This window comes from Salmo trutta, chromosome 16, assembly GCF_901001165.1.
Source record: "Salmo trutta chromosome 16, fSalTru1.1, whole genome shotgun sequence".
In the NCBI taxonomy this organism is placed as follows: Eukaryota; Metazoa; Chordata; class Actinopteri; order Salmoniformes; family Salmonidae; genus Salmo; species Salmo trutta.
Window position 1 is genome coordinate 32855524 of NC_042972.1, and position 27888 is coordinate 32883411.

A 27888-nucleotide genomic window follows, 5' to 3' on the forward strand; every position below is an offset into this window, starting at 1 on the left:
AGTACCAGTCAAATGTTTGGACACACCTACTCATTCAAGGGTTTTTCTTTATTTTTACTATTTTCTACATTGTATGAAATAACATAACTATGATATAACACATATGTAGTAACCAAAAAAGTGTTAAACAAATACATTTATATTTTAGATTCTTCAAAGTAGCCACCCTTTGCATTGATGACAGCTTTGCACACTCTTGGCATTCTCTCAACCAGCTTCACCTGGAATGCTTTACTAAACAGTCTTGAAGGAGTTCCCACATATGCTGAGCACTTGTTGGCTGCTTTTCCTTTGTTCACTCTGCAGTCCAACTCATCCCAAACCATCTCAATTGGGTTGAGGTTGGGTGATTGTGGAGGCCAGGTCATCTGATGCAGCACTCCATCACTCTCCTTCTTGATCAAATAGCCCTTACACAGCCCGGAGGTGTGTTGAGTCATTGTCCTGTTGAAAAACAAATGATAGTCCCATTAAGATGGGATGACGTATCACTGCAGAATGCTGTGGTTGCCATGCTGGTTAAGTGTGCCTTGAATTCTAAATAAATCACAGACAGTGTCACCAGCATAGCACCCCCACATCTTCACGCCTCCTCCTCCATCCTTCACGGTGGGAACCACACATGCAGAGATCATCCATTCACCTACTCCGCGTCTCACAAAGACACAGCGGTTGGAACCAAAAATCTCAAATTTGGACTCATCAGACCAAAGGACAGATTTCCACCGGTCTAATGTTCATTGCTGGTGTTTCTTGGCCCAATCAAGTCTTTTCTTCTTATTGGTGTCCTTTAGTAGTGGTTTCTTTGCAGCAATTCGACCATGAAGGCCTGATTCACTCAGTCTCCTCTGAACAAACATGGGAGTAATGCTTCACTCTTTGATATGCCACATCAATATTTTACTCACCAATCAGCTGGCATGCTCCTTCTCCTTCTTTTGACTCACCACATACGCTGCTGCTACTGCTTATTATCTATCCTGTTGCCGAGTGACTTTACCCCTACCTATATGTACATATCTATCTCAATTACATCAATTACATGGGCTCTCGAGTGGCGCAACGGTCTAAGGCAGGGGTCTCCAACCCTGTTCCTGGAGAGCTACCCTCCTGTAGGTTTTCTCTCCAACCCTGTTCCTGGAGAGCTACCCTCCTGTAGGTTTTCTCTCCAACCCTGTTCCTGGAGAGCTACCCTCCTGTAGGTTTTCTCTCCAACCCTGTTCCTGGAGAGCTACCCTCCTGTAGGTTTTTGCTCCAACCCCAGTTGTAACTAACCTGGTTCACCTTATCAACCAGCTAATTTTTAGAATCAGGTGCGCTACATTAGGGTTGAGTTGAAAACCTACAGGACGGTAGCTTTCCAGGAACATGGTTGGAGAGCCCTGGTCTAAGGCACGGCATCTCAGTGCTAGAGGTGTCACTACAGACACTCTGGTTCGAATCCAGGCTGTATCACAACTGGCCTTGATTGGGAGTCCCATAGGGCGACACACAATTGGCCCAACTTTGTCCGGGTTTGGCCGGTGTAGGCCGTCATTGTAAATAAGAACTTGTTCTTAACTGACTTGCCTAGTTAAATGAAGGAGAACAGTGGGTTAACTGCCTTGTTCGGGGGCAGACAACAGATTTTTACCTTGTCAGCTCAGGGATTCGATTCAGCAACCTTTCGGTTACTGGCCCAACGCCCCATATGTAGCATATGCAGCTGCTCGGCCATGGAAACCCATTTCAGTTATTGTGCTGACGTTGCTTCCAGAAGCAGTTTGGAACTCAGTAGTGAGTGTGGCAACCGAGGACAGACAATTTTTACGCACTTCAGAACTCGGCGGTCCAGTTCTGTGAGCTTGTGTTGCCTACCACTTTGTGGTTGAGCCGTTGTTGCTACTAGACGTTTCCACTTCACGATAACAGCACTTACAGTTGACCGGGGCAGCTCTAGCAGGCAGAACTTTGACCAACTGACTTGTTGGAAAGGCGGCGTCCTATGACGGTGCCACGTTGAAAGTCACTGAGCTCTTCAGTAAGGCCATTCTACTGCCAATGTTTGTCTATGGAGATTGCATGGCGGTGTGCTCGATTTTATACACCTGTCAGCAATGGGTGTTGCTGAAATAGCTGAATCCACTAATTTGAAGGGGTGTCCACATACTTTTGTATATATAGTGTATCTCTCAGATATAGGACAGACACTTTTTGGGGGGACTATCTGTTGTTCCATGTACTGAATCTGTTATTAAATGTGTTTCTTTGGGCTAATAGTAGTAACGGCAAAAACAGTTGCGACCCACCATAAGGTCTGAGCGATGAAAAAACATACCCACTTCAAAGAAAAATACAAAATGTATTAATAAAAACCTCTTTTCCAAAGCATTTAACTGGGCACAGACGTCAATTCAACATTCATTCCACTTTGGTTCAACGTAATTTTATTGAGATGGCGTGGAAACAACGTTGATTCAACCAGTGTGAGTGCAGTGGGATGTGACCAATTTTAAGAAATGTTCTGTATAGTAATAATTTGTAACAATGCACCACAAAATTTCATCCTGCAACCCACCTGGACTCATGCAGTGACCCAAAAGTGGGAACCACTGCACCAGAACACCCTCTTAAATGTTGCCTAAAATAAACACAGTACCATACATCAGCTGTATTTTTTATCAGAGACTTTATAATCATGTTTAAATGAAAACAGTCTGATAATGCAGAAGGTTGTCGTGATGATAGTTGTCAGGTTGGAAAGACTCAGACCCGTGGTTCCAAGGTGAAGCAAGCAGAAAAAATACAACCGCCATCATCATCATCATCATCAGTTGAACAATGGAAATCACTGTCCAAATCCCTTCAACTACTTAACTTCAGAGAGTGTGGAATTCAATCAAACCTGTCATTAAGCAGTGTCTTTGTTGACAAACTACTGCCCCTACTCACATGCAGAACACTTCTCATTCTGAAAACAGGAAGCATCTGCTTGGGGAGTCTAGCTGGTATTAGTCATAGATTCCCATGGAAGAGGAGCTACAGTGCTGTGTTAATAGGCTACTGCAGTCAGGGTTCAATTGAACTGAGATCTCACTTAGTGTTAAATATCCCCTTTCAGGAAAGACAAATCTAAATCTGGCATCACCCAAAATTGTATCTGTTTTAAAATATTCCTCTATTCAAAAAGGACAAAATAAAAAGTTATCTAATGTATCACTGGCACCTTGGGGCGTTTCATAACAAATGACAAAAACTATTTGTAGTTTGATTTTAGAAAACACTATTCTGATGCAAGGGTGCCATCTAGTGGTCATGACACACAATAACATTATGTGATCCTTCTGTCAGGTTGCATGGCAGAGGAACTGTAAGTATAAAATGTTTTGCTGCCTTGGTACCTCGGTGTGACTGTGATCCTTGCTTTATCATTCATATCATCTCTCTATAATGTGTCATCCTAACATTGTGTCTCTCCAACCATTTCCTTTAGTGTTCTACTCATTCTTACAGCGTTTCAACTCTCTAAACTCAAACTGTGCCATTATTCTATTAGTGTGTGTTTATTTCCATGTAGAATTGATAAAGAAATAGAGAGACATGCACTTTGTTCAAACTAACCCTTCTGTTTGAGGTAGCATATGAAAATGCAATTAATCTCACCTCCCATTCAAATGCGTGCATGGACAGAAGCATTCCTTATTATGATGCTTGGAGTATAAAACAGAGTGGGATCGACCCTAGATAGACAAAATGCACTAGACCAGGTGAAACAGGGATATTATTCCTGGGTTAGATCCCAGACCAGATGGATGAGCATCATTCTCCTCAAGCATGGGCCAGTCAAGGGCGACACAGAGGTTTCAAACAAAATTATCATTCAACACCAAACCACCTGGGAAACCATTGGCACAGACACCCAGGGAGAATTAGCCACACATTTAGAGTCTTGAATGTGTTCATTGTCCGGGGTTGGAAAGGGAGCACCCATGCGTTGTGTCTCTGAAGGGGTTGTCACATGCTGAGAAGTGTCCTCTCTACTGAATGACTGTCAATCCTCATCCTCAGTCCCCCTTGGTCCCCACAATCCTCATTTGTCTGACCCATAGAGCTCAGTCCAGCTCAAACTGTATAGTGCAAAGGGAAGGACAGAGTACACATACCTCTGATCGCTTCATAACAGTATGGAAACTCGTTCACCTCATTTAGTCCTGTGAGGGCGTAAGGCTAATTCAGCATGTCTTTCCTCAACAAAAGGACTCGGTGGCGACTTGTCAGATAAGATTTGAGGCACAAAACACACATATATTCCTTAAAATTATCTCAAACTTGAGTTTACAATCAAGAGTACACAACTGAAGAGAAATTATGATTAAGTTAATAGAAATGACAGTTTTGCTCTGTTTGAATGACAATCCCTCTAGAGTGAAACAAGCAAGGTCGATTTTCAAGGGGATGTGTGTAATGTGGTTGTCTAAAATCTTATCCGATTGGCCACATTGGGTGAGAGCTTCTTTGGCAACTCAGAAAGAGCATGAATCTTGAACGAGAGGAGAAACGACAGGTTAACAAAACAGGGAATTTAATTGTGAGTCAAACACTGGAAGCGGTTCTTGAAATAGAGGAGGCCGTTTTTGGTGTGTGTGGCGTCCGAGGAGGCTGGTGGGTAACGGAACTTGGCATACGTCTTGTCACTCTCTGATTGGCTGACCCAGGGAAGCTTGATCTTGGTGGCGTGGTTGACGATGACATCATCGCAGGATCCCACGTGAAGCGAGCCGAGGCCATCGATGAAAAACTCTGTGACAAGGGGTCAGAGCAAAAGGAAAGAGGTTAGTTTTTATGCTTTAAGGGAACTTAAAGGGATACTTTAAGGGAACTTAAAGTATCACACAATTTATATGTACAATTTATATGTACATGCAACTAACAAACATTTGAGAAGAAGCTATTTCGTTCCCTTCTTGAGATTTTTGATACATAATTAATTAATGACTATTCAGACTGGTTTTGAAGAACTGTTACCTATATCACTTTCTTCCAAATGTAGATGGTGCAGCTCAGGGGTTAAATTGTGAATTCGGACATGGGTTGAGCCAGGGTTGAACACAAGTTATGCCAAGATTAGGGTTTAGGGTTAGGGTTATGCCAAGATTAGGGTTTAGGGTTAGGGTTATGCCAAGATTAGGGTTTAGGTTGAATCAGGGTGTGGACATGAAGCTAGGGTTAGGCTTAGGGACATGGCTAGGTTTGGGTATAGGATTGAACTGGGATGTGGACACAAAGCTAGGGTTAGGGTACTCTTATCCTACTTTCTATCCTACTCCTCTTTGGACTCATAAGGTGCAGGTGTGTAGCACTGACTACATTTGACTACTGGTACAGCTGATGTTATGGACAGGCACACTGTGTGGTGCTGGGGTTTGGGTCTGTACTCACCCAGGTGGGCCACTCTGGCCAGACGGGGGTCAAAGCCCACTTGCTGGACCTTGTCTGTGCGGGCCAGGAAGAAGTTGATGACCCCGTCCGTGACTACGCAGTTTGGAAAGCCCTGGATGATGTGGTGGAAGCCCCTCCGCATATGCAAGCAGTCACCCTCCTCCTCCCCTGGCTCAATGGAGATGGTCTGCCTGTAGGTGGCAGTGTAGCCAGTGGCCTCCCGCACTGCACCACCCACCTAAATCACACACACACACACACACACACACACACACACACACACACAGTGCATAAAACACAGATACAAATGTGCATATAAAGAATGCGTTAACTGATTCTGACACACATACACACAAAAAACATACAAAGCATTTGGAAAGTATTCAGATCCCTTGACTTTTTCCACATTTTGTTGCGTTACAGCCTTACTCTAAAATTGATTAAATCGTTTTTTCCCCTCATCAATCTATATACAATACCGCATAACGACAAAGCAAAAACAGGTTTTTAGACTATTTTGCTAATTTATTACAAATAAAAAAATACGTAAGTATTCAGACCCTTTACTCAGTACTTTGTTGAAGCACCTTTGGCAGTGATTAAAGCCTTGAGTCTTCTTGGGTATGACGCTACAAGCTTGGCACACCTGTATTTGGGGAGTTTCTCCCATTTTACTCTGCAGATCCTCTTATTCTCAAGCTCTGTCAGGTTGGATGGGTTCGTCACTGCACAGCTATTTTCATGTCTCTCCAGAGATGCTCGATCATGTTCAAGTCCGGGCTCTGGCTGGGCCACTCAAGGACATTCAGAGACTTGTCCCGAAGCCACTCCTGCTGTGTGCTTAGGGTCGTTGTCCTGTTGGAAGGTGAACCTTCGCCCCTGTGTGAGGTCCTGAGCACTCTGGAGCAGGTTTTCATCAAAGATCTCGCTATACTTTGCTCCGTTCATCTTTCCTTCGATCCTGACTAGTCTCCCAGTCCCTGCCACTGAAAAACATCCCCACAGCATGATGCTGGCACCACCATGCTTGACCATAGGATGGTGCCAGGTTTCTTCCAGACGTGACGCTTGGCATTCAGGTCAAAGAGTTCAATCTTGGTTTCATCAGAAGAAGCAGAGAATCTTGTTTCTCATTGTCTGAGAGTCCTTTTGGAAAATTCCAAGCGGGCTGTCATGTGCCTTTTACTGAGGAGTGGTTTCTGTCTAGCCACTCTACCATAAAGGCTTGATTGATGGAGTGCTGCAGAGATGGTTGTCCTTCTGGAAGATTCTCCCATCTCCACAGAGGAACTCTGGAGATCTGTCAGAGTGACCATTGGGTTCTTGGTCACCTCCCTGACCAAGGCCTTTCATCCCCGATTGCTCAGTTTGGCCTGGTGGCCAGCTCTAGGAAGAGTCTTGGTGGTTCCAAACTTCTTCCATTTAAGAATGATGGAGGCCACTATGTTGTTGGGGACCTTCAATGCTGCAGACATTTTTTGGTACCCTTCCCCAGATCTGTGCCTCGACACAATCCTGTCTCAGAGCTCTACGGACAATTCCTTCAACCTCATGGCTTGATTTTTTTCTCTGACATGAACGGTCAACATTGGGACCTTATATAGACAGGTGTGTGCCTTTCCAAATCATGTCCAATTAATTGAATTTACCACAGGTGGACTCCAATCAAGTTGTAGAAACATCTCAAGGATGATCAATGGAAACAGGATGCACTGAGCTCAATTTCAAGTCTCATAGCAAAGGGTCTGAAAACTTATGTAAATAGGGGATTTCTGTTTATTATTTTTTTAAATTTGCAATTTTTTATTTAATCAATTTTATTAAAAGGCTGTAACGTAACAAAATGTGGAAAGTTTAGGGGTCTGAATACTTTCCGAATGCACTGTATACTGTTGTCAGCGTGTGTAAAAGAGGCGAAGTCAGGTGCAGGAGAGTAGCGTGATGTAAACAGGTGCACTTTATTAAAGTTCCAAAACGAGAGCACAACACCAACGCCACAGCAACATGAAACAATTACACACAAAACATGATGGGAAACAGAGGGTTAAATACAAGTAGATTGATTGGGGAAATGAAAACCAGGTGTGTATGAAACAAGACAAGACCAATGGATATATGAAAAATGGAGCGGCGATGGCTAGAAAGCCGGTGACGTCGATCACCGAACGCCGCCCGAACAAGGAGAGGAGCCGACTTCGGCGGAAGTCGTGACAACTGTGTACAAAACAAACATTAGGGGTACTTCCAATTGTCTGACCGAAGTTGATATTGAGTGCATGCTGTAGTGATTTGATATACGAAATCAGAAGGAAACCGATGGAAACAGTTGGATCCTTGATCACGTCATCTTTCCAAAGGACATAATAAACAGACAAAACTAAAATAAGAACCAGAAAACCGAGAAGTATCTTCGTCCCATGTTTGTCTGTCTGTGCTTTTGGGGTCCGAAGAAAGAAGGGATTCAAAGTGTCCAGCAGACCAGCTGCTGACATGTGTAACCCATAGACTCCCCTCTCAAGAGTTGGAGTCCCAGTCTATGGTACACAAGAGGTCTATTCTATTCCCAGAGCACACAGTAAGTCTCTGAGCGGGATTCAGGCTCCAGCCAAAACACCCTTCACCCTCAAACAGACACACACAGATCATTCATTACAAGCCTTATGTGTGGGTGTCAGCTTTTGTGGCTTTTGTGCTAGGATTGTGTGCATGTGTGACGTGTGTGTGTGCGTGCATCCATGCCTGCATGTGTGCGTGTTTGTGTGAGTTTGTGCACACGCGCATGACTAATATTGCTGTGGTGTTCATGTATTACAGAGCAAAAATATGCCTATATGCATCAGTGAAGAAGAGAGGATGAGAGAACGGAAGAGTCTGTTGAGAGATTGTTTTCTTCTGTAAGTAGAAATCAAGGCCGGGATCCAATCTTATCACTCTTGTAGACAACGCAGCTTTTAAAGGCAATGTTAGATTATAGACTGGATGTGGCTAGCAAGGAATGCCTCCTCCTCATTTGTCATCTTCAGAAGACAGCTAACATAATTTATTTCAATACTCTTTTCATGATGTGCTGTAAATCAAAATTATTTTTAAACTTTCATTTAATAACTCATGATAAGTTGTGTCTGTCTGGCAAAAGGATTATGTTTCCTCATGCTAGCCAAGATGGAATGTGGTGAATGGTGTAGGTGCTGTTTTTGGCTCTGTAGAGTAAATCCCAGTGAGTAACCAATACGTTCTGAGTCCAGAGAAAGCTTCTGAACTGGATTCCACTGTTGCACAGAAAGTGGACCATTGTTGAATTATTGGAACTAACGCTCAAAGTATTTGAAGGATTTTATGTGATATTTGAACCCAGGTCTACAATACAGTATGGCAATGCCTGTGCCCCCTCACCAGGTCCAGGGTAGTCCTCTCCAGGACGTCCACAAGTTTCTCCAGCTTGGTGTTGGCCGTGAAGATGAAGTCATCGTCCACCCACAGCACATACTTGGTAGTCACCTGGGAAACGGCTAGGTTCCGTCCTGCAAACCAGCCCTAGTTGTTGTGACACAGAGAACAGGATGTGGGAAAGAGGAAGCAGAAGCAGCGAAAGGACAACTAAGAAAATTACAGACAGGACTTTTTTCAAGACAGTTTCTTTCCAACTTTTTCACTTAAGGTCATCTGTCAAGGATCATTTAAGCAAACAATGTTAGTGTTAGACACATTTTTGACTTGACAGGTACACGTACACTGTATCCCATCCCTTACTTGCAAATAGAGGCAGTAGTGTTTAAAAAAAGAAACCTTTCCAAATGGCATGATGTAATGTTCAATGTAGGGGCCAGAGACTGTCTTTGGGTTTTCACTGTCATCAGCGATTACTATGGTGACAGTGGAATAGTATTTTCGCACACTGTCGATGAGAGCTTGGAGCTTGTCATAGCGCAGGAAGGTTTTGGTTGCTATGGTAACAAGGGCACTGATGTTGTATTCTAGAAGGGGGACAGAGAGAGACAAAAAGTTAGGGTATTTGACATTACATACTGTACTGTACATTGATCTATTTTTTGTTGTTGTAAGTGTTGTGCTGTTGTGACAGATACAGTCAGCCGTTGTATTTGTCAGCATACCCCCTTTGGGTCCCGTGTTGTAGAGTTTTGGAGTTACACCATGACGGACCTTGATAGTAAACATGGCTTGGTGACCCTCTGTCTCAAACTGCACTGAAAGACACAGCAAGAGTATTTCCAACCTCATTACCACAAATATTTTACAGATGTTATTTGGCATAGGACTTTGATAATGGACACAACACAGAAATAAGTAGTACACAGCAGAAAGACAGGCGTGTCTGGCCTCACCTGTGTCTGCTGTACTAGGGTGGAACAGTGTGTTGGTGTAGGTGACAAACTGTAGCTGCCGGTTCAGATTGGACAGCAGGCTGCTGGTCAGGGTCATGCGCATCTCCCCATCACCTTTGACCTTTACCCCCTCAACCTCCGCTGCCACGTTTAACGTTCCCAGGGTGGAGGTGAAGTTGACCTGAGAAAGAAAAAAATTAAGAGGGAGACAGAGAACAAAGAAGACAAGGACCAGACAGATGGAATAGTATTGGAAATAATAACTCAAACCAAATGTTATTGGTCTACTTACTGTGTACAGCTCTCTGGGATGGTCTTGTACTGCAAGTCCTGAAAACATATGACATCAATTTACTGGCATATTTGATGAAGGTGTTGGATGTTTATCCAATCCAAATTCACCACATCAATTGTCAGCTGGAGTAAACACTATTTCTCTGTTGTGCAACAAAACACTATTCTCTGCTCTAAAACAGCCATACAGTGCAGTAGGTTATCATGGTAGTAATAGTGGTAATGGTAGAGATACTAGCTGTCAGTGGTTGCAATAATAGTACTAACACTGTAGTAATAATAGTGTTAGATTGTTAGAACACCTATTGTCTGTCACTTTAAAAGACAGTGAGTTTTACCTCCAAATACCCCGATGAAGACTGATTGAGACCAAAACGTTGGTGAATAAGATCAGCATCGAGATTACCGTTGTGCTGGGGTTTTTCTTCTTTTTAACATTGTTGTAATAGGACAGTCTATCTAGAAATTGAGCTCAGGTGCATCCTGTTTCCATTGATCATCCTTGAGATGTTTTTACAACTTACCACAGGTGGACTCCAATCAATTGGACATGATTTGGAAAGGCACACACCTGTCTATATAAGGTCCCACAGTTGACAGTGCATGTCAGAGCAAAAACCAAGCCATGAGGTTGAAGGAATTGTCCGTAGAGCTCCGAGACAGGATTGTGTCGAGGGCCTTCTGGGGAAGGGTACCAAAACATTTCTGCAGCATTGAAGGTCCCCAAGAACACAGTGGGCTCCCTCATTCTTAAATTGAATAAGTTTGGAACCACCAAGACTCTTCCTAGAGTTGGCCACCCGGCCAAACTGAGCATCGGGACATGACCAAGAAACCGATGGTCACTCTGACAGAGCTCCAGAGATGGACAACCAGAGCTTCCAGAAGGACAACCATCTCTGCAGCACTCCACCAATCAGGTCTTATGGTAGTGGCCGAACGGAAGCCACTCCTCAGTAAAAGGCACATGACAGCCCGCTTGGAGTTCGCCAAAAGTCCCCTAAAGACTCTCAGACCATGAGAAACAAGATTCTCTGGTCTGATGTAACCAAGATTGAATTCTTTGGCTTGAACGTTAAATCTGGAGGAAACCTGGCACCATCCTGACGGTGAAGCATGGTGGTGGTAGCATCATGCTGTGGGGATGTTTTTCAGCGGCAGGGACTGGGAGACTAGTCAGGATTGAGGGAAAGATGAACAGAGCAAAGTACAGAGAGATCCTTGATGAAAACCTGCTCCAGAGTGCTCAGGACCTCAGACTGGGGTGACGATTCACTTTCCAACAGAACAACGACCGTAAGCACACAGCCAAGACAACGCAGGAGTGGCTTCGGGACAAGTCTCTGAATGTCCTTGAGTGGCCCAGCCAGAACCTGGACTTGAACCCTAGGATAGGATAAAGTAATCCTTCTAAACCCCCCCCCCCTCTTAAAAGATTTAGATGCACTATTGTAAAGTGGTTGTTCCACTGGATATCATAAGGTGAATGCACCAATTTGTAAGTGCTCTGGATAAGAGCGTCTGCTAAATGACTTAAATGTAATGTAAATGAACCCAATCAAACATCTCTGGAGAGACCTGAAAATAGCTGTGCAGCGACGCTCCCCATCCAACCTGACAGAGCATTCCATTTTTTTACATTTCTAAAAACCTGTTTTTGCTTTGTCATTATGGGGTATTGTTTGTAGATTGATTAGATTTGTATTTATTTAATCCATTTTTGTCCCGCACCACTACATGGAGTCAGCAGGAGCTGACACGCTCTCCACGTCCATGGAGGAGCGCGTACAACATCATACCACCATTCTCCACCGTCTCGGGACCGCCATGGATCAAGTGATGGCAACGATGGAGAGGTGGGAGAGGGGTGGTCTGCCTACCCCTGCACCCACCGTGTACCAACCTACACCATCACCTGAGCCGGCACCATCCGGGCCCAGCGGTATTCGGCTCGCGCTCCCGAGGGAGTACGATGGGACGGCTGCCGGGTGCAAGGGTTTTCTGCTCCAGCTGGAGCTGTACCTGGAAACCGTTCACCCGGCTCCTTCGGGAGGGGAGAGCGTGAACGCCATCGTCTCCTGCCTGTCCGGTAAAGCTCTGGAGTGGGCCAACGCGGTCTGGGAGGGACCAGACTCGGCGATGGACAACTACACAGAGTTCACCCGCCTCTTCCGGACCATGTTCGACCATCCCCCGGAGGGGGTGAGCGTCTGTTCCATCTGCGGCTGGAGACGAGGAGCGCTCAAGACTTCACGCTGGAGTTCTGGACCTTGGCCGCCGGCTCGGGGTGGAACGACAGGGCCTTGATTGACCACTATAGGTGCAGCCTACGTGAGGACGTCCGCAGGGAGCTAGCCTGCAGATACGCTACCCTCACCCTGGACCAGCTAGTGGACATGTCCATCAGGTTGGATAACTTGCTGGCTACCCGCGGGCGTCCGGATAGGGTCCTGTTGGTTCCACCCCCCAGCACCTCTGCTCCAACCCCCATGGAGTTAGGAGGTGCTGCAGCGAGGGCGACCGGAGGAGGAGCCACCTCCTGCACCGGATGTGGTCGGAGAGGGCACACTGCCGACCGGTGTTGGAGGGGCTCGTCTGGGAGTCGAGATGGCAGGCAGAGCACTGTTCGGACACCCCAGGTGAGTCAGCACCAGGCTCACCCAGAGCCCCCTGTTGGTCACATGTATGTTTTGATTTCTTTCCCTGAGTTTTCTCCTCATTCCCAGCATAAGGCGCTAGTCGATTCAGGTGCAGCAGGGAATTTTAGGGATCGTGGTTTCGCACATAGGTTAGGGATTCCCCAGGTTCCGCTGGACAAACCATTTCAGGTGCACTCCCTAGATAGTCGACCATTAGGTTCAGGGGTGGTCAGGGAGTCCACGGCTCCACTGGACATGGTTACGCGGGGGGGATCATGAGGAAATCTTTTTTTTCCCTCATTGATTCTCCTGCGTTTCCGGTGGTGCTGGGGATTCCCTGGTTGGCCTTTCACAACCCTACTATTTCGTGGCAACAGAGGGCTCTAAAGGGGTGGTCAGAGGAGTGCTCAGGCAGGTGTGTGGGAGTTTCCATCGGTGCAACGACGGTGGAGAGTCCAGACCAAGTCCCCACTGTGCACATTCCCCCCGATTATGCCGATTCGGCTATCGCCTTCTGTAAGAAGATGGCGACCAAATTACCACCCCATCAACGAGGGGATTGTGCAATAAACCTCCAGGTAGACGCCACACCCCCCAGGAGTCACGTGTATCCCCTGTCACAGGAGGAGACGGTGGCTATGGAAACATATGTCTCTGAATCTCTGAGGCAAGGGTACATTCGGCCCTCCATGTCACCCGCCTCCGCGAGTTTCTTTTTTGTGAAGAAGAAAGGAGGGTTGCGTCCGTGCATTGACTATTGAGGTCTAAATTCGATTACGGTGGGGTACAGTTACTCGTTACCTCTCATCGCTACGGCGAACGGAGTCATTCCACGGAGCACGCTTTTTCACAAAATTGGATCTCAGGAGCGCGTATAACTTGGTGCGTATCCGGGCGGGAGATGAGTGGAAGACAGCATTTAGTAGCACATCCGGTCATTATGAGTACCTCGTCATGCTGTATGGGTTGAAGAATGCTCCAGCCGTCTTCCAATCCTTTGTAGATGACATTCTCAGGGACCTGTACGGGCAGGGTGTGGTGGCTTATATCGATGACATCCTGATATATTCCACTACATGCGCCGCGCATGTGCCTCTGGTGCGCAAAGTGCTTGGGCGACTGTTGGAGCATGACTTATATGTCAAGGCTGAGAAATGCGTGTTCTTCAAACAGTCCGTCTCCTTCCTGGGGTATCGCATTTCCACATCAGGGGTGGAAATGGAGTGTGACCACATTTTGGCCGTGCGTAATTGGCCGACTCCCACCACGGTGAAGGAGGTGCAGTGGTTTTTAGGGTTTGCCAATTGCTACCGGAGGTTTATCCGGGGTTTTGGGCAGGTGGCTGCTCCCATTACCTCACTGCTGAAGGGAGGGCCGGTGCGTCTGTGGTGGTCGGCTGAGGCGGACAGAGCTTTTGATCGCTTGAAGTCTCTGTTTACCGAGGCTCCCGTATTGGCTCATCCGGATCCCTCTTTGGCATTCATGGTGGAGGTGGACACGTCTGAGGCTGGGGTAGGAGCCGTGCTCTCACAGTGCTCAGGCACGCCACTGAAGCTCCGCCCCTGCGCTTTCTTTTCGAGGAAGCTCAGCCCGGCGGAGCAAAACTATGACGTGGGGGACCGGGAGTTGCTAGTTGTCGTAAAAGCGCTGAAAGTGGGGAGACATTGGCTCGAGGGGGCCAAACACCCTTGCCTCATCTGCACTGACCACCGTAATCTGGAGTACATCCGGGCGGCGAGCAGACTGAACCCTCGTCAGGCAAGGTGGGCCATGTGTTTCACCAGATTTAGATTTACAATCTCGTATAGACCAGGTTCCCAGAACACTAAGGCAGACGCACTGTCCCGTCTGTATGATACGGAGGAACGGCCCATCGATCCCACCCCCATTCTTCCGGCCTCTTATCTGGTGGCGCCGGTGGTGTGGGAGGTGAATGCGGATATCGAGCGGGCATGTCGTTCGGAGCCTACTCCGCCTCAGTGTCCTGCGGGACGGAGGTATGTCCCGCTTGGTGTCCGCAATAGATTGATTTGGTGGGCGCATACGTTACCTTCCTCTGGTCATCCAGGCATAGATAGGATGGTGCGAAGCCTTAGGGGGAAGTACTGGTGGCCCACTTTAGCAAAGGATGTGAGGTTTTACGTCTCCTCCTGTTCAGTGTGTGCTCAGTGCAAGGCTCCTAGACACCTGCCCAGAGCAGAAGTTACAACCCCTCCCCGTTCCACAGCGGCCTTGGTCACACCTATCGGTAGACTTCCTGACCGATCTCCCTCCTTCCCAGGGGAACACCACGATCCTGGTCGTTGTGGATCGGTTTTCTAAGTCCTGTCATCTCATCCCTTTGTCCGGTCTCCCTACGGCCCTACATACTGCGGAGGCCCTATTTACTCACGTCTTCCGGCACTACGGGGTGCCTGAGGACATAGTTTCTGATCGGGGTCCCCAGTTCATGTCCCGGGTGTGGAAGGCGTTCATGGAGCGTCTGGGGGTCTCGGTCAGCCTGACCTCTGGTTTTCACCCCGAGAGTAATGGGCAGGTGGAGAGAGTGAACCAGGATGTGGGTAGGTTTCTGTGGTCGTATTGCCAGGACCGGCCAGGGGAGTGGGCGAGGTATGTTCAATGGGCAGAGATGGCCCAGAACTCGCTCCGCCACTCCTCAACAAACATTTCGCCTTTTCAGTGCGTGTTGGGGTATCAGCCGGTCCTGGTACCATGGCATCAGAGCCAGACCGAGGCTCCTGTGGTGCAGAATTGGGTACAGCACTCGAGGGAGACCTGGGAGGCCGTCCAGGAGCACCTCAACCGGGCCGAGGGCCGGCAGAAGACGAGCGCTGACCGCCACCGCAGTGAGGCCCCAGTGTTCACGCCTGGGGATCGGGTCTGGCTCTTGACCCGAAACCTGCCCTGCCGCCTGCCCTGCCGGAAGCTGGGTCCGCGGTTTGTGGGGCCATTTAAAGTCCTGAGGAGGATAAACGAGGTGTGTTATAGGTTACAGCTGCCCAGTTATTACCGTATTAACCCCTCGTTTCATGTGTCTCTCCTCAGGCCGGTGGTGGCTGGTCCGCTTCAAGAAACTGAGGTGCAGGAGGTCCCTCCACCCCCCTGGACATCGAGGGGGCCCCGGCGTGCACGGTACGATCCATACTGTATTCCATGCTGGGTGCCAGTGGGGGACGTCTTGGATCCATCTCTGCTGAGTGAGTTTCACCGCCTCCATCCGGATCGCCCTGCACCTCGTCCTCCGGGTCGTCCTCGAGGCCGGCATCGGCGCGCTGCGGGAGCCGCGCGTCGGGGGGGGTACTGTCACGACTTCCACCGAAGGTGGCTCCTCTCCCTGTTCGGACGGTGCTCGGCAGTCGTCGCCGGCCTACTAGCTGCCACCGATCCCATTTTCCTTTTCGTTTAGTTCTGTCTGGTTTTTCACACCTGTGTTTAGTTTAGCTGATTTCGGTGGGTTTATATTTCCCCGCTGCAGGTTAAGCTGTGTGCGGGATTATTGCTGTATTATGCTTGTAAGGGGTGCGTGCCTGCACCACGGGATTTGTTTTGTTTATTACGGTATGTGTTTACCGTGGGCATTTTGCTCAGTAGTTTGAGGAGTCAAGGTTTCTCCTCCGTGTGCGTAATTCCTTCCCTGTGGGTGGAAACGACGTTAGTGCGGTTTTCCTATTGTGTTTGTGTTGTACTTTCGGGACCGCCTGAATAAACATTGATTACCCTGGAACCTATCTGCTCTCCTGCTCCTGATTTCCTACACACCCCTCTCCTCGAGAGGCGTTGTTACAATTTTAGAATAAGGCTGTAACGTAACAAAATGTGGAAAAGGTCAAGGGGTCTGAATACTTTCCGAATGCAATGTATGTCAAGGTAAAATAAAACTAATCTTTGTTATGGGTCAGACCTGGGATTAGGATGGTTTTGAGCGGCCGTACTTCCATCCCCTGTGTTGGGTACTGCAGAGGATTGTTGGCCTCGGCCACGATGAGCATATCTGCAGGAGTCTGCGTCCTGTAGGGGGCAGATACACACCCGTTTAATAATCAGTACTCAAAGCTATTACAGCTAGACTAAAGCCTCATGAACCCTATTTGGCCTATATGTTTAGAAAATTGGGTAATGTTGAGCCTAACCCATCTCCTTCAAAAGACCTACAGCAAGTTTAACCTAACCCTAAGAATTTCAAAGCTTGGTATTTAATCACATGAAATGACAAACGCAGCAACTTCCCCTAGGGTAAGGACAACCTACGATGATATATGGGAAGTCCTTCCCTTTCAGTTCTGTGCTGGTGTACAGTCCTTTGCTCTCACCTCATCTGGAAGCCCTGGTACTCCTTGGCCCTTCGTTTCTTCATCTCGTCCAGCTCAGAGGCCTCAAATGCAGTGTGCATGGGGTGTGCCGACACCCGGGGGAACAGCAGCTGGGCAAAGGGTAGGTTCATGCCCCCAGTCTCACCTTCACACACACACCCATTACGTGCCAACAGACTGGAGACAGACGGAAGGGATGATAGGACTTCATCAATCAAATGACAATGAAACATGATTTCCACCACATCATCAGCTTATTGAATCAGAATGAATCATTTCAAAGGCCTTATATCAAATACTGACCCTGCAACACTCTCCTTCACGCGATAGGGGATGTTGGCAGATCTGTGGTCTGGTTCTGGGAACCTCTCCTCCAGGTGCCTCTCTACTGCAGGCCCTGGTCTCTGCCAGACATCCACGGTGGTGTAGGCCCGGGTGGGCCAGGAATGGAGGAGGGCCACCACCAACAGCACCGACACCACAATGGCCAACAACACTGTTTTCCTTAAGGAACGCATCCTAAAAACTGTCACAGCACATAAGGACAAACAGGAGGCATGCTGCGGTCACCACCTGCTTGGGCGGCGAAGCAAAAGTCCAACAGTATGTGACCATATCTGAGGTGACAAGATTATTTTATTTTATTTTATTTACTTATTTATTTCACCTTTATTTAACCAGGTAGGCTAGTTGAGAACAAGTTCTCATTTGCAACTGCGACCTGGCCAAGATAAAGCGTAGCAATTCGACACATACAACAACACAGAGTTACACATGGAATAAACAAAACATACAGTAGAACAAAAGAAAACAAAAAGTCTATATACAGTGAGTGCAAATGAGGTAAGTTAAGGCAATAAATAGGCCATGGTGGCGAAGTAATTACAATATAGCCTAATTGCTGGATGAATTGAACACTGCCATGATTCGGTTATATTCAGCTACAGTAAATGGCATATTACAGTATCGCATGAAATCTGATTTAACACTTTCTAAACAACTTGAATTTGTTATGCAACAGAAAAAAACATGTCTGGCATCCATTACAGTAAAAGAGAGCTGGTATCATACCCTACTGCCTGTATCCACTCAGAGAGAAGACGTCTCCTGTCGGCCATTGGATCCCCCAAAATCCCTTAATGAACAGCTAAGGACTTTCCCCATCTGTAAACAATAACACATAAGTTATGTTTATTCAGTAGGATACCTGAGGTAACTTCTAATTTCCAAGGGCACGGTATTAATGGACCAGTGAAAAATATGAATATTGGTAAAAATAATAGATCTAGAGGGGAGGAAACTGCGACATGCAGGTACAGCAAAGGTAAGGATGTTTAGCAGATATGATGGCCTTTCATGATGGAGCTGTTAAATGAATGGTAGTGATGACGGCTGTGTTAACAGCAGATAAATGCTGAGCAAAGTCTAGGGGGAAAGAAGGCTCTATTTAAGTACGACAATTAGAGCCAAGGGAGATAACAAACTTGTCTTGTTGGTGATTTGTTTCATGATAATTCCCAGTGTTAAGATAATCAAACAATTCTATTGACTCAGTTTTAAAGCAGGCACACGAGATCGCTCAAGGTTGTAGTAAGTTCAGTAAACTATCACCTTCCTTTGGAATATGCATCTACTGTAGCGACATTCCACTTCTGACACAAATGCAGTGAATTCAGGGGTCTCAACAACTATCATTGAAGCAGAATTCATAGTTTACAGCTGCAGAGCCACACCCACAATAGTTCACCAACTGATTATGACATATAGGCTGCGTTTACACAGGCAGCCCAGTTCAGATCTTTTGCAAATTAGGCTGTGTTTACACAGGCAGCCCAATTCTGAGCTTTTTGCCACTAATTGGTCTTTTGACCAATCAGATCAAATTATTTAGCCAATAATTGGGCAAAAGATCAGAATTGGACTGCCTGTGTAAACACAGCCTAATTTGCAAAAGATCTGAATTTTAAGTACAGCCTTATTTGCATATCTGATACCTGTCTGATATTTTACCTAATGTGTAAACAGAAAGAAAACACATGGAGTTGGATCTTTTGACATCCGATTTATACCACCTCCAATTGGCTGCTTTTACAGAGGCGGATCAATTTTGATTATCTTTTCACTAATTGGTATTTTGACCAATCAGATCAGCTCTGAAAAAGAGCTGATGTGAAAAGATCTGATGTGATTGGTTAAAATACCAATTAGTGGAAAAAATATCAGAATTCGGCTGCCTGTGTAAATGCAGGTACAGTTGAAGTCGAGCGTTTACATACAGTTAGGTTGGAGTCATTAAAAAACGTTTTTCAACCACTCCACAAATTTCTTGTTAACAAATTATAGTTTTGGCAAGTCTACATCTATTTTGTGCATGACACAAGTCATTTTCCCAACAATTATTTACAGACAGTTTCACTTACAATTCACTGTATCACAATTCCAGTGGGTCAGAAGTTTACATACACTAAGTTTACTGTGCCTTTAAAACAGCTTGGAAAATTCCAGAAAAGGATGTCATGGCTTGGCTTTAGAAGCTTCTGATAGGCTAATTGACATCATTTGAGTCCATTGGAGGTGTACCTGTGGATGTATTGGATGGCCTACCTTCAAACTCAGTGCCTCTTTGCTTGACATCATGAGAAAATCAAAAGAAATCAGCCAAGACCTCAGAAAAAAAATGGTAGACCTCCACAAGTCTGGTTCATCCTTGGGAGCAATTTCCAAACGCCTGAAGGTACCACGTTCATCTGTACAAACAATAGTACGTCAGTATAAATACTATGGGACCACGCAGCCGTCGTACCGCTCAGGAAGGAGACGCGTTCTGTCTCCTAAAGATCAATGTACTTTGGTGTGAAAAGTGCAAATCAATCCCAGAACAAGGGCAAAGTGTGTGTAGGGGGTAGGGAGAGTGTGTATAGGGGGTAGGGAGAGTGTGTGTAGGGGGTAGGGAGAGTGTGTATAGGGGGTAGAGAGAGTGTGTATAGTGGGTAGGGAGAGTGTGTGTAGAGGGTAGAAAGAGTGTGTGTAGGGGGTAGAGAGAGTGTGTATAGGGGGTAGGGAGAGTGTGTATAGGGGGTAGGGAGAGTGTGTGTAGGGGGTAGGGAGAGTGTGTGTAGGGGGTAGGGAGAGTGTGTGTAGGGGGTAGGGAGAGTGTGTATAGGGGGTAGGGAGAGTGTGTGTAGGGGGTAGGGAGAGTGTGTGTAGGGGGTAGGGAGAGTGTGTATAGTGGGTAGGGAGAGTGTGTATAGTGGGTAGGGAGAGTGTGTGTAGGGGTTAGGGAGAGTGTGTATATGGGTTAGGGAGAGTGTGTGTAGGGGTTAGGGAGAGTGTGTGTAGGGGTTAGGGAGAGTGTGTATAGGGGGTAGGGAGAGTGTGTGTAGGGGGTAGGGAGAGTGTGTATAGGGGGTAGGGAGAGTGTGTGTAGGGGGTAGGGAGAGTGTGTGTAGGGGGTAGGGAGAGTGTGTATAGGGGGTAGGGAGAGTGTGTATAGTGGGTAGGGAGAGTGTGTGTAGGGGTTAGGGAGAGTGTGTATATGGGGTAGGGAGAGTGTGTGTAGGGGTTAGGGAGAGTGTGTGTAGGGGTTAAGGAGAGTGTGTGTAGGGGTTAGGGAGAGTGTGTGTAGGGGTTAGGGAGAGTGTGTATAGGGGGTAGGGAGAGTGTGTGTAGAGGGTAGGAAGAGTGTGTGTGTAGAGGGTAGGAAGAGTGTGTGTGTAGAGGGTAGGAAGAGTCTGTGTAGGGGTCAGGGAGAGTGTGTGTAGGGGTCAGGGAGAGTGTGTGTAGGGGTCAGGGAGAGTGTGTATAGGGGGTAGGGAGAGTGTGTGTAGGGGTTAGGGAGAGTGTGTGTGTAGGGGTCAGGGAGAGTGTGTGTAGGGGTCAGGGAGAGTGTGTGTAGGGGTCAGGGAGAGTGTGTATAGGGGGTAGGGAGAGTGTGTGTAGGGGTTAGGGAGAGTGTGTGTAGGGGTTAGGGAGAGTGTGTGTAGGAAGTAAGGAGAGGAGATGGATCACCATCACATCCTAGCACCATACTGCAGGTGAGGTGAGAGTTTTTCTTGCTCCAAGTCCTCTACCTCACAGAGTAGATCTTAGCGAGAGGGGGCTGAGTGGGGATGCCCAACCTGCCTTTAGTGTGGTCAATAGGAAGAAATCAATATAGGTAAAAGAACATTCGAAGAGGGTCAGCACTAAGCAACTACTCAGCACTCATAAATCACACGATGCCCTACCCTGGTGACCTGCAAGGAGTTCAACCCACTGTATAGAACCTAATGCTTGTGTCCAAAGCAACTCCTGTTTTCATAAGGGATGGACATTTTAATTAAGACTATTAAAGGTTTAATGGCCTATGGAGTGGCACAGCGGTCTAAGGCACTGCATCGCAGTGCTAATGGCATCACTACAGATCCGGGTTTGATCCCGGGCTTTATCACAACCAGCCGTGATCCGGAGTCCCATAGGGCGGCACACAATTGGCCCAGCGTCAGACGCCTGCAGGCATCAGTTGAACGGTCGTCAGTTGAACGGTGTTTCCTCCGACACATCGGTGCGACTGGCTCTCCGGGTTACGCGGACGGGTGTTAAGAAGTGTGATTTGGCGGATCATGTTTCGGGGGGACGCATAACTTGACCTTCGCCTCCCAAGCCCATTGGGGAGTTACAGCGATATCGAAATTGGGGTAAAATACAAAGGTTTTAGTGTCCTAAACGTTCATGCATGTCACTTGCGTTGGGTACTAATTATTTCTCAAACATATTACATATATTAGATAGCCCGCATCAAACACACTTACAGATACAGTGCATTCAGAAAGTATTTGGACCCCTTGACTTTTTCCACATTTTGTTACATTACAGCGTTATTCTAAAAATGTATTAAATTACATTTTTTCCTGATCAATCTACACACAATACCCCATAATGACAAAGCGAAAACAGGTTTTTAGAAATGTTTGCTAATTTATTAACAATATAAAGCATAAATACCTTATGAACATAAGTGCCCTCACCTCCTCCCTGTAGGCTGTCTCGTCATTGCTGTTAATCAAGCCCACTACTGTTGTGTCGTCTGCAATCTTGATGATTGAGTTGAAGGCGTGCATGGCCACGCAGTCATGGGTGAACAGGGAGTACAGGAGGGTGCTGAGCACACACCCTTGTGGGGCCCCAGTGTTGAGGATCAGTGAAGTGGAGATGTTGTTTCCTACCTTCACCACCTGGGGACGGCCGTCAGAAAGTCCAGGACCCAATTGACAGGGCGGGGTTGAGACCCCGGGCCTCAAGCTTAATGATGAGCTTGGAGGGTTCTATGGTGTTGAATGCTGAGCTGTAGTCAATGAACAGCATTCTTACATAGGTATTCCTCTTGTCCAGATGGGATAGGGCAGTGTGCAGCGTGATGGCGATTGCATCATCTGTGGACCTGTTGGGGCAGTATACAAACTGAAGTGGGTCTAGGGTGGCAGGTAAGGTGGAGGTGATCCTTGACTAGTCTGTCAAAGCACTTCATGATGACAGAACTGAGTGCTACGGGGTGATAGTCATTTAGTTCAGTTATCTTTGCCTTCTTGGGTACAGGAACAATGGTGGCCATCTTGAAGCATGTGGGGACAATAGACTGGGCTAGGGAGCGATTGAATATGTCTGGGGAGGGGGGTGCAGTACTTGTTAGCGGGCCGCAACGGTGGCACTGTATTATCCTCAAAGCGGGCAAAGGTGTTTTGTTTGGCTGGAAGCGTGACGTCGGTGTCCGGGACATGGCTGGTTTTCTTTTTGTAGTCCATGATTTCCTGTAGACCCTGCTACATGCGTCTCATGTCTGAGCCGTTGAATTGCAACTCCACTTACAATGTTTATATTCAGCCATATTCCCGGACCTCTTTCCATGGTTAAATGCAGTGGTTCGCGCTTTCAATTTTGTGTGAATGCTGCCATCCAGCCACGGTTTCTGGTTAGGGTAGGTTTTAATATTCACAGTGGGTACAACATCTCCAATGCACTTCCTTATAAACTCACTCACAGAGTCAGCGTATAGATCGATGTTGTTCTCTGAGGCTGACTGGAACATGTCCCAATCCGCGTGATCAAAACAATCTTGAAGCGTGGATTCCGATTGGTCAGACCAGTGTTGAATGGTTCTAGTCACTGGTACATCCTGTTTGAGTTTCTGCCTATAAGACGGTCGAGCAAGATCGCGTCATGGTCGGATTTGCCGAAGGGAGGGTGGGAGAAGGCTTTGTATGCATTGCGTAAGTTAGAGTAGCAGTGATCGAGTGTATTACCTCTGTGAGTACTGCAATCAATATGCTGATAGAATTTAGGTAGCCTTGTTCTTAAATTTGCTTTGTTAAAATCCCCAGCTACAATAAATGCAGCCTCAGGACATATGGTTTCCAGTTTACATAGAGTCCAGTGAAGTTCCTTGAGGGCCGTCGTTGTGTCTGCTTGAGGGGAATGCACACAGCCATAACAATAGCTGACGAGAATTCTCTTGGGAGGTAATATGGCCGGCATTTGATTTTAAGTAATTCTAGGTCGGGTGAGCAGAAGGACTTGAGTTCCTGTGTGTTGTTATGATTACACCATGAGTCGTTAATCATGAAGCATACACCCACTCTTCCTCTTCCTCTTCCCAGAGAGGTGTTTATCTCTGTTGGCGCGATACATGGAGAAGCCTGGTGGCTGAACCGATTCCGACAACATATCCCGAGAGAGCCATGTTTCCGTGAAACAGAGAATGTTACAATCTCTGTTGTCTCTCTGGAAGGCAACCCTTGCTCTAATTTCATCTACCTTGTTGTCAAGAGACTGGACATTGGCGAGTAGTATACTCGGGGGCGGTGGGCAATGTGCACGTCTATGGAGCCTGACCAGGAGGCCGCTCCGTCTGCCCCTTCTGAGGCGCCGTTGTTTTTGGTCGGCTTCTGGGATTAGATCCATTGTCCTGGGTGGTGGTCCGAACAGAGGATCCTCTTCGGGAAAGTTGTATTCCTGGTCGTAATGTTGATACGTTGACATTGCTCTTATATCCAATTGTTCTTCCCAGCTGTATGTAATAAGACTTAAGTTTTCCTGGGGTAACAATTTAAGAAATAATACATAAAAAATCAAAATACTGCATAGTTTCCTATGGACTCGAAGCGAGGCGACCATCTCTGTCGGTGCCATTTTGCTCGGAACACAGCAGATTTTCTCCGAAAAGCCGGGCCGCACGACCATCATTGAACACCATGTTCGCACCTGGCCCGGGGATATGGTACAAAAGAGGCCAAACTTGATCCCCGAGGCCCGAAGGAAGGCCGTGACGCAGGAAGTGAAGGCTATGTTGAGGATGGGGGTCATCAAAGAGTCCCACAGCGCATAGTGTTGGTGCCAAAACTGGCAGTGCTGGACTCGCTCAGGCAAGCTGGGTTGACAGCAAACCCCAAGAAATGCAAGCTAGTGCTCGGGAAGGTGGAGTACCTCTGGTGTTTGATCGGATGGGGGAACGTCAAGCTCCAGGAGAGGAAGGTCCATGCGGGACGTGACTGGCCCGTTACACGCACCAGTCCTTCCTGGGATTGGCAGGATACTACAGCCGGTTTATCCCCAACTTTGCGGCTATAGCCTCCCCCCTTACCGTTCTAACCAGGGCCCGCCTCCCAAAAACAGTGAAATGGACGGGGACGAGACCGAAGCGGGGTTCAGGAGCCTGAAGGAAGCTCTGTACTCCCATTCACATCACTAAGGACTGAACATGGTCCACAAACACCAGCACAGTCTTGAAGAGGGCACGGCAGAACCTCTTCCCCCTCAGGAGACTGAAAAGATTTGGCATTGGCCCTCGGATCCTCTGAAGTTCTACAGCTGCACCATCGAGAGCCTATTGACTGGCTGCATCACCGCTTGGTATGGCAAATGCACCATCCTTGACCGCAAAGTGCTACAGAGGGTGGTGCGGACAGCCCAGTACATCACTGGGGCCGAGCTCCCAGACATCCAGCACCTCTATTTCTGACACACGTTTACACTCATCATTTGCTGCTGCTAGTCTGTACTTTATTTTACTCTTATTATTATCTATCCTGATGCCTAGTCACTTTACCCTTCCTTCATGTACAACAGTGACAAGAAAAAGTATGTGAACCCTTTGGAATTACCTGGATATCTGCATAAATTGGTCATACAATTTGATCTGATCTTCATCTAAGTCACAACAATAGACAAACACAGGTTGCTTACACTAATAACACACAAATTATTGTATTTTTTCTTGTCTATATTGAATACATAATTTAAACATTCACAGTGTCCTGCAAAGATGACTGCAGAATTCTCAATGAGGTTAAGAAGAATCCTAGCGTGTCAGCTAAATATTTACAAAAATCTCTGGAACATGCTAACATCTCTGTTGACGAGTCTACGATACGTAAAACACTAAATAAGAATGGTGTTCATGGGAGGACACCACGGAAGAAGCCACTGCTGTCAAAAAAAAAACGTTTACATGCAAACGCAAGAACAGGACGGCTATAATAGTCGATGGGATATACAGAATCAAAGAGTTGGACGAAAAAATGTGAGTTGGTTGTAGCCTGTATCCGTGCCAGCGCCATGTCTAGTAGTGCTGTATGTGTCCCTCCCGACTAATGTGTGTAATGCTTATTTTGCCTTTCCAGGACCCGTAAAAATGTTGGATTTATTTACTGCAGTTATCGACAGGCTTATGTTTGAGCATCTCATCCTTGCGCTCCATTATTCTTCCTTTGATGCAATCCATTGCGCAAACTATGAAAAACGCACTATGTTGTCATTCAGATCTAATCAAATCTGGACCAATTTCAGGTCAAAGCACGTCGATGGACAGAATTGAGATATATGATTCAGCCTTTCTCAGAGGCCTCTGAATTGACCGGGTGCGGTTGGTGTACATTGACAAATGATACAGGTATACTTGTTTATAATAATGTATATTTTCTTAATACAAATTAAATATGGCAGCAATACACTCGTAAAAGGTCACCAACGCCTCTAATGATATTTAACAAGCTATAATTAGGATATATCTTATTCTGAATCAAAGCCTCTAATTCGCACATAACGTGCATAAATGTTTTGAAACAATTATCTATTTGCATGACTGTTTCAAGTTAAATGGGAATGCAACTGATAAAATCCTCAATAATAATCCATCATAAGAAAATCATAGGCCTTTCATGAATATTATAACCTCAAAATAAATCGTACCTTGACGTCTCCACCAATCAGATTGTCCTTTTGAAATTGCCACCAATATGCTTAAAATGCATGGGTAAAATATTGTTGTTAAAAATCTGGTTACATTCCACTTATGTGAATCCGGCAATAGCACTGTTTTAATTCCGATAGATGATATGCTTCATCCCCCTGCATGCAGCACAGTGCTGTGCGCCCACGCCAGGCTCTTCCGCCAAGACTCATAAACGGACGCAAGAGGGATGCCACGAGCGGCCAGTCGTTGGAATCGCAGCAGAATGCATGCATCGAATTTAATTGCATGAAGGTTCATGCAAAGGCATATCCAACGGAAGACTATCGTTATAAAATGTACTGCAAAGTAATAGACTAGCCTCGATCAGACCAGCATCATTGCGTTTTGGACCAGAAGTACATTCATTTCCAATGTTGCAACAATATGCATCAATTGTATGCATAGACTTGACAAAAATAGTAGCAAAAAGTGAATGTTGAACTTTTGTTGCACACATATTCAGTAAAAAAAGTTTGACCGCAGAGTTTATTACACAGCATTGACGCAACTGCACTGTCCGTCTGATCGAGATGTGGCGCACTAACCTACATCATCTGCCAAGAGATCTGGACCTTTATTGCACAGGTGATGGTGCAATAAAGGTGCCCAGCTCCACTACAGTTATTGCTACATTTATGGCAGCGGCATTTTGACTAAACACTACAACACAAATACAAACCGTACGGAAACTTTTCATACCCACCCATTTTATGGAATGCAATCACTGGGCGAATTTGTTTAACATCACCCGGTTCCCCGAGGTTATTAATTTAGACCGTTGCAATGGTCCTTAACACTTGTTTTTTATTACATTTTATTTAACTAGGCAAGTCAGTTAAGGACAACTCCTTATTTACAATGATGGCCTACACCAGCCAAACCCAGACGACGCTGGGCCAATTTTGCACCGCCCTCTGGGACTCCAAATCACAGCAGGTTGTGAAACAGCCTGGAATCGAACCAGGGTGTCTGTAGTGATGCCTTAAGCACTGAGATGCAGTTCCTTAGACCGCTGCGCCACTTGGGAGCAGGTGTTCATCTTTTTGTTATTCCCCCAATGTTCGCGGGTCTGAAGGACCCACAATATTATTGGGTTTTTAAAACAATACAGCCATAACAATGTATGTAAAAATACTTAATACTTAGACGTTGACGTCAATTACAAGCAATATAGACAGCATACATGGTTAACATTTTCCATTTACCTCTGCTAGATCACATGTATCAATAAAAGCGCTATAGTGTTTTTTTGTAAAATGGGATTTTTGTAAACAAAAATCTATTATAATCAAGACATGGGTGGAATAAATCATATTTACCTTGAACAAATATAAATGAAACAAGGTTTTCATCACTACTGATGTTTATTGCTTTGAACTGAACAAATTGGAAGGACAAATTTTACATACACTATTTAATGGAAATGATAAATGAGCCCCGTTGAACACAAATTAAGGCCATTCTACACACCACATGAGGGACAGAGTTTTACTGTGTGTGTGTTGCAAATGTATTTCTTGCACTTGATGCATGTGTACTGTGTCTTCCTGTTCTTGGGTTCAAGCACATCGCCGCGCTTTTTCTTGTTGCTACCGGCTGCAATCTAGAATGATGAAAAC

General features: G+C 46.3%; 1 protein-coding gene across 1 annotated transcript; it reads right to left on the reverse strand.

Annotated features, from left to right (window-relative positions):
• Positions 1-2409: 2409 nt before the first annotated feature.
• Positions 2410-26443, reverse strand: LOC115150577 (beta-1,4 N-acetylgalactosaminyltransferase 1). Its single transcript, XM_029694013.1, has 12 exons — positions 26227-26443; positions 18076-18168; positions 17308-17530; positions 17005-17181; positions 16596-16702; positions 10054-10091; positions 9762-9942; positions 9531-9623; positions 9205-9392; positions 8812-8952; positions 5419-5656; positions 2410-4779 (listed from the first exon to the last, which is right to left on the reverse strand). The coding sequence occupies exons 3-12, from the start codon at positions 17520-17522 to the stop codon at positions 4562-4564; spliced, it is 1596 nt and encodes a 531-aa protein (XP_029549873.1). The 5' UTR covers positions 17523-17530; positions 18076-18168; positions 26227-26443; the 3' UTR covers positions 2410-4561.
• Positions 26444-27888: the final 1445 nt, after the last annotated feature.

Bases quoted from the DNA above. Each gene is read 5' to 3' on its own strand.
- LOC115150577 (XM_029694013.1), bottom strand. From the start codon at position 17,522: ATGCGTTCCTTAAGGAAAACAGTGTTGTTGGCCATTGTGGTGTCGGTG. The intron at 9,393-9,530 runs GTATGCTGACAA...TCCCCCTTCTAG, and splicing joins CAACACGGGACCCAAAGGGG to AATACAACATCAGTGCCCTT. The intron at 5,657-8,811 runs GTGAGGGGGCAC...TGTGTGATTTAG, and splicing joins AGAGGACTACCCTGGACCTG to GTGGGTGGTGCAGTGCGGGA.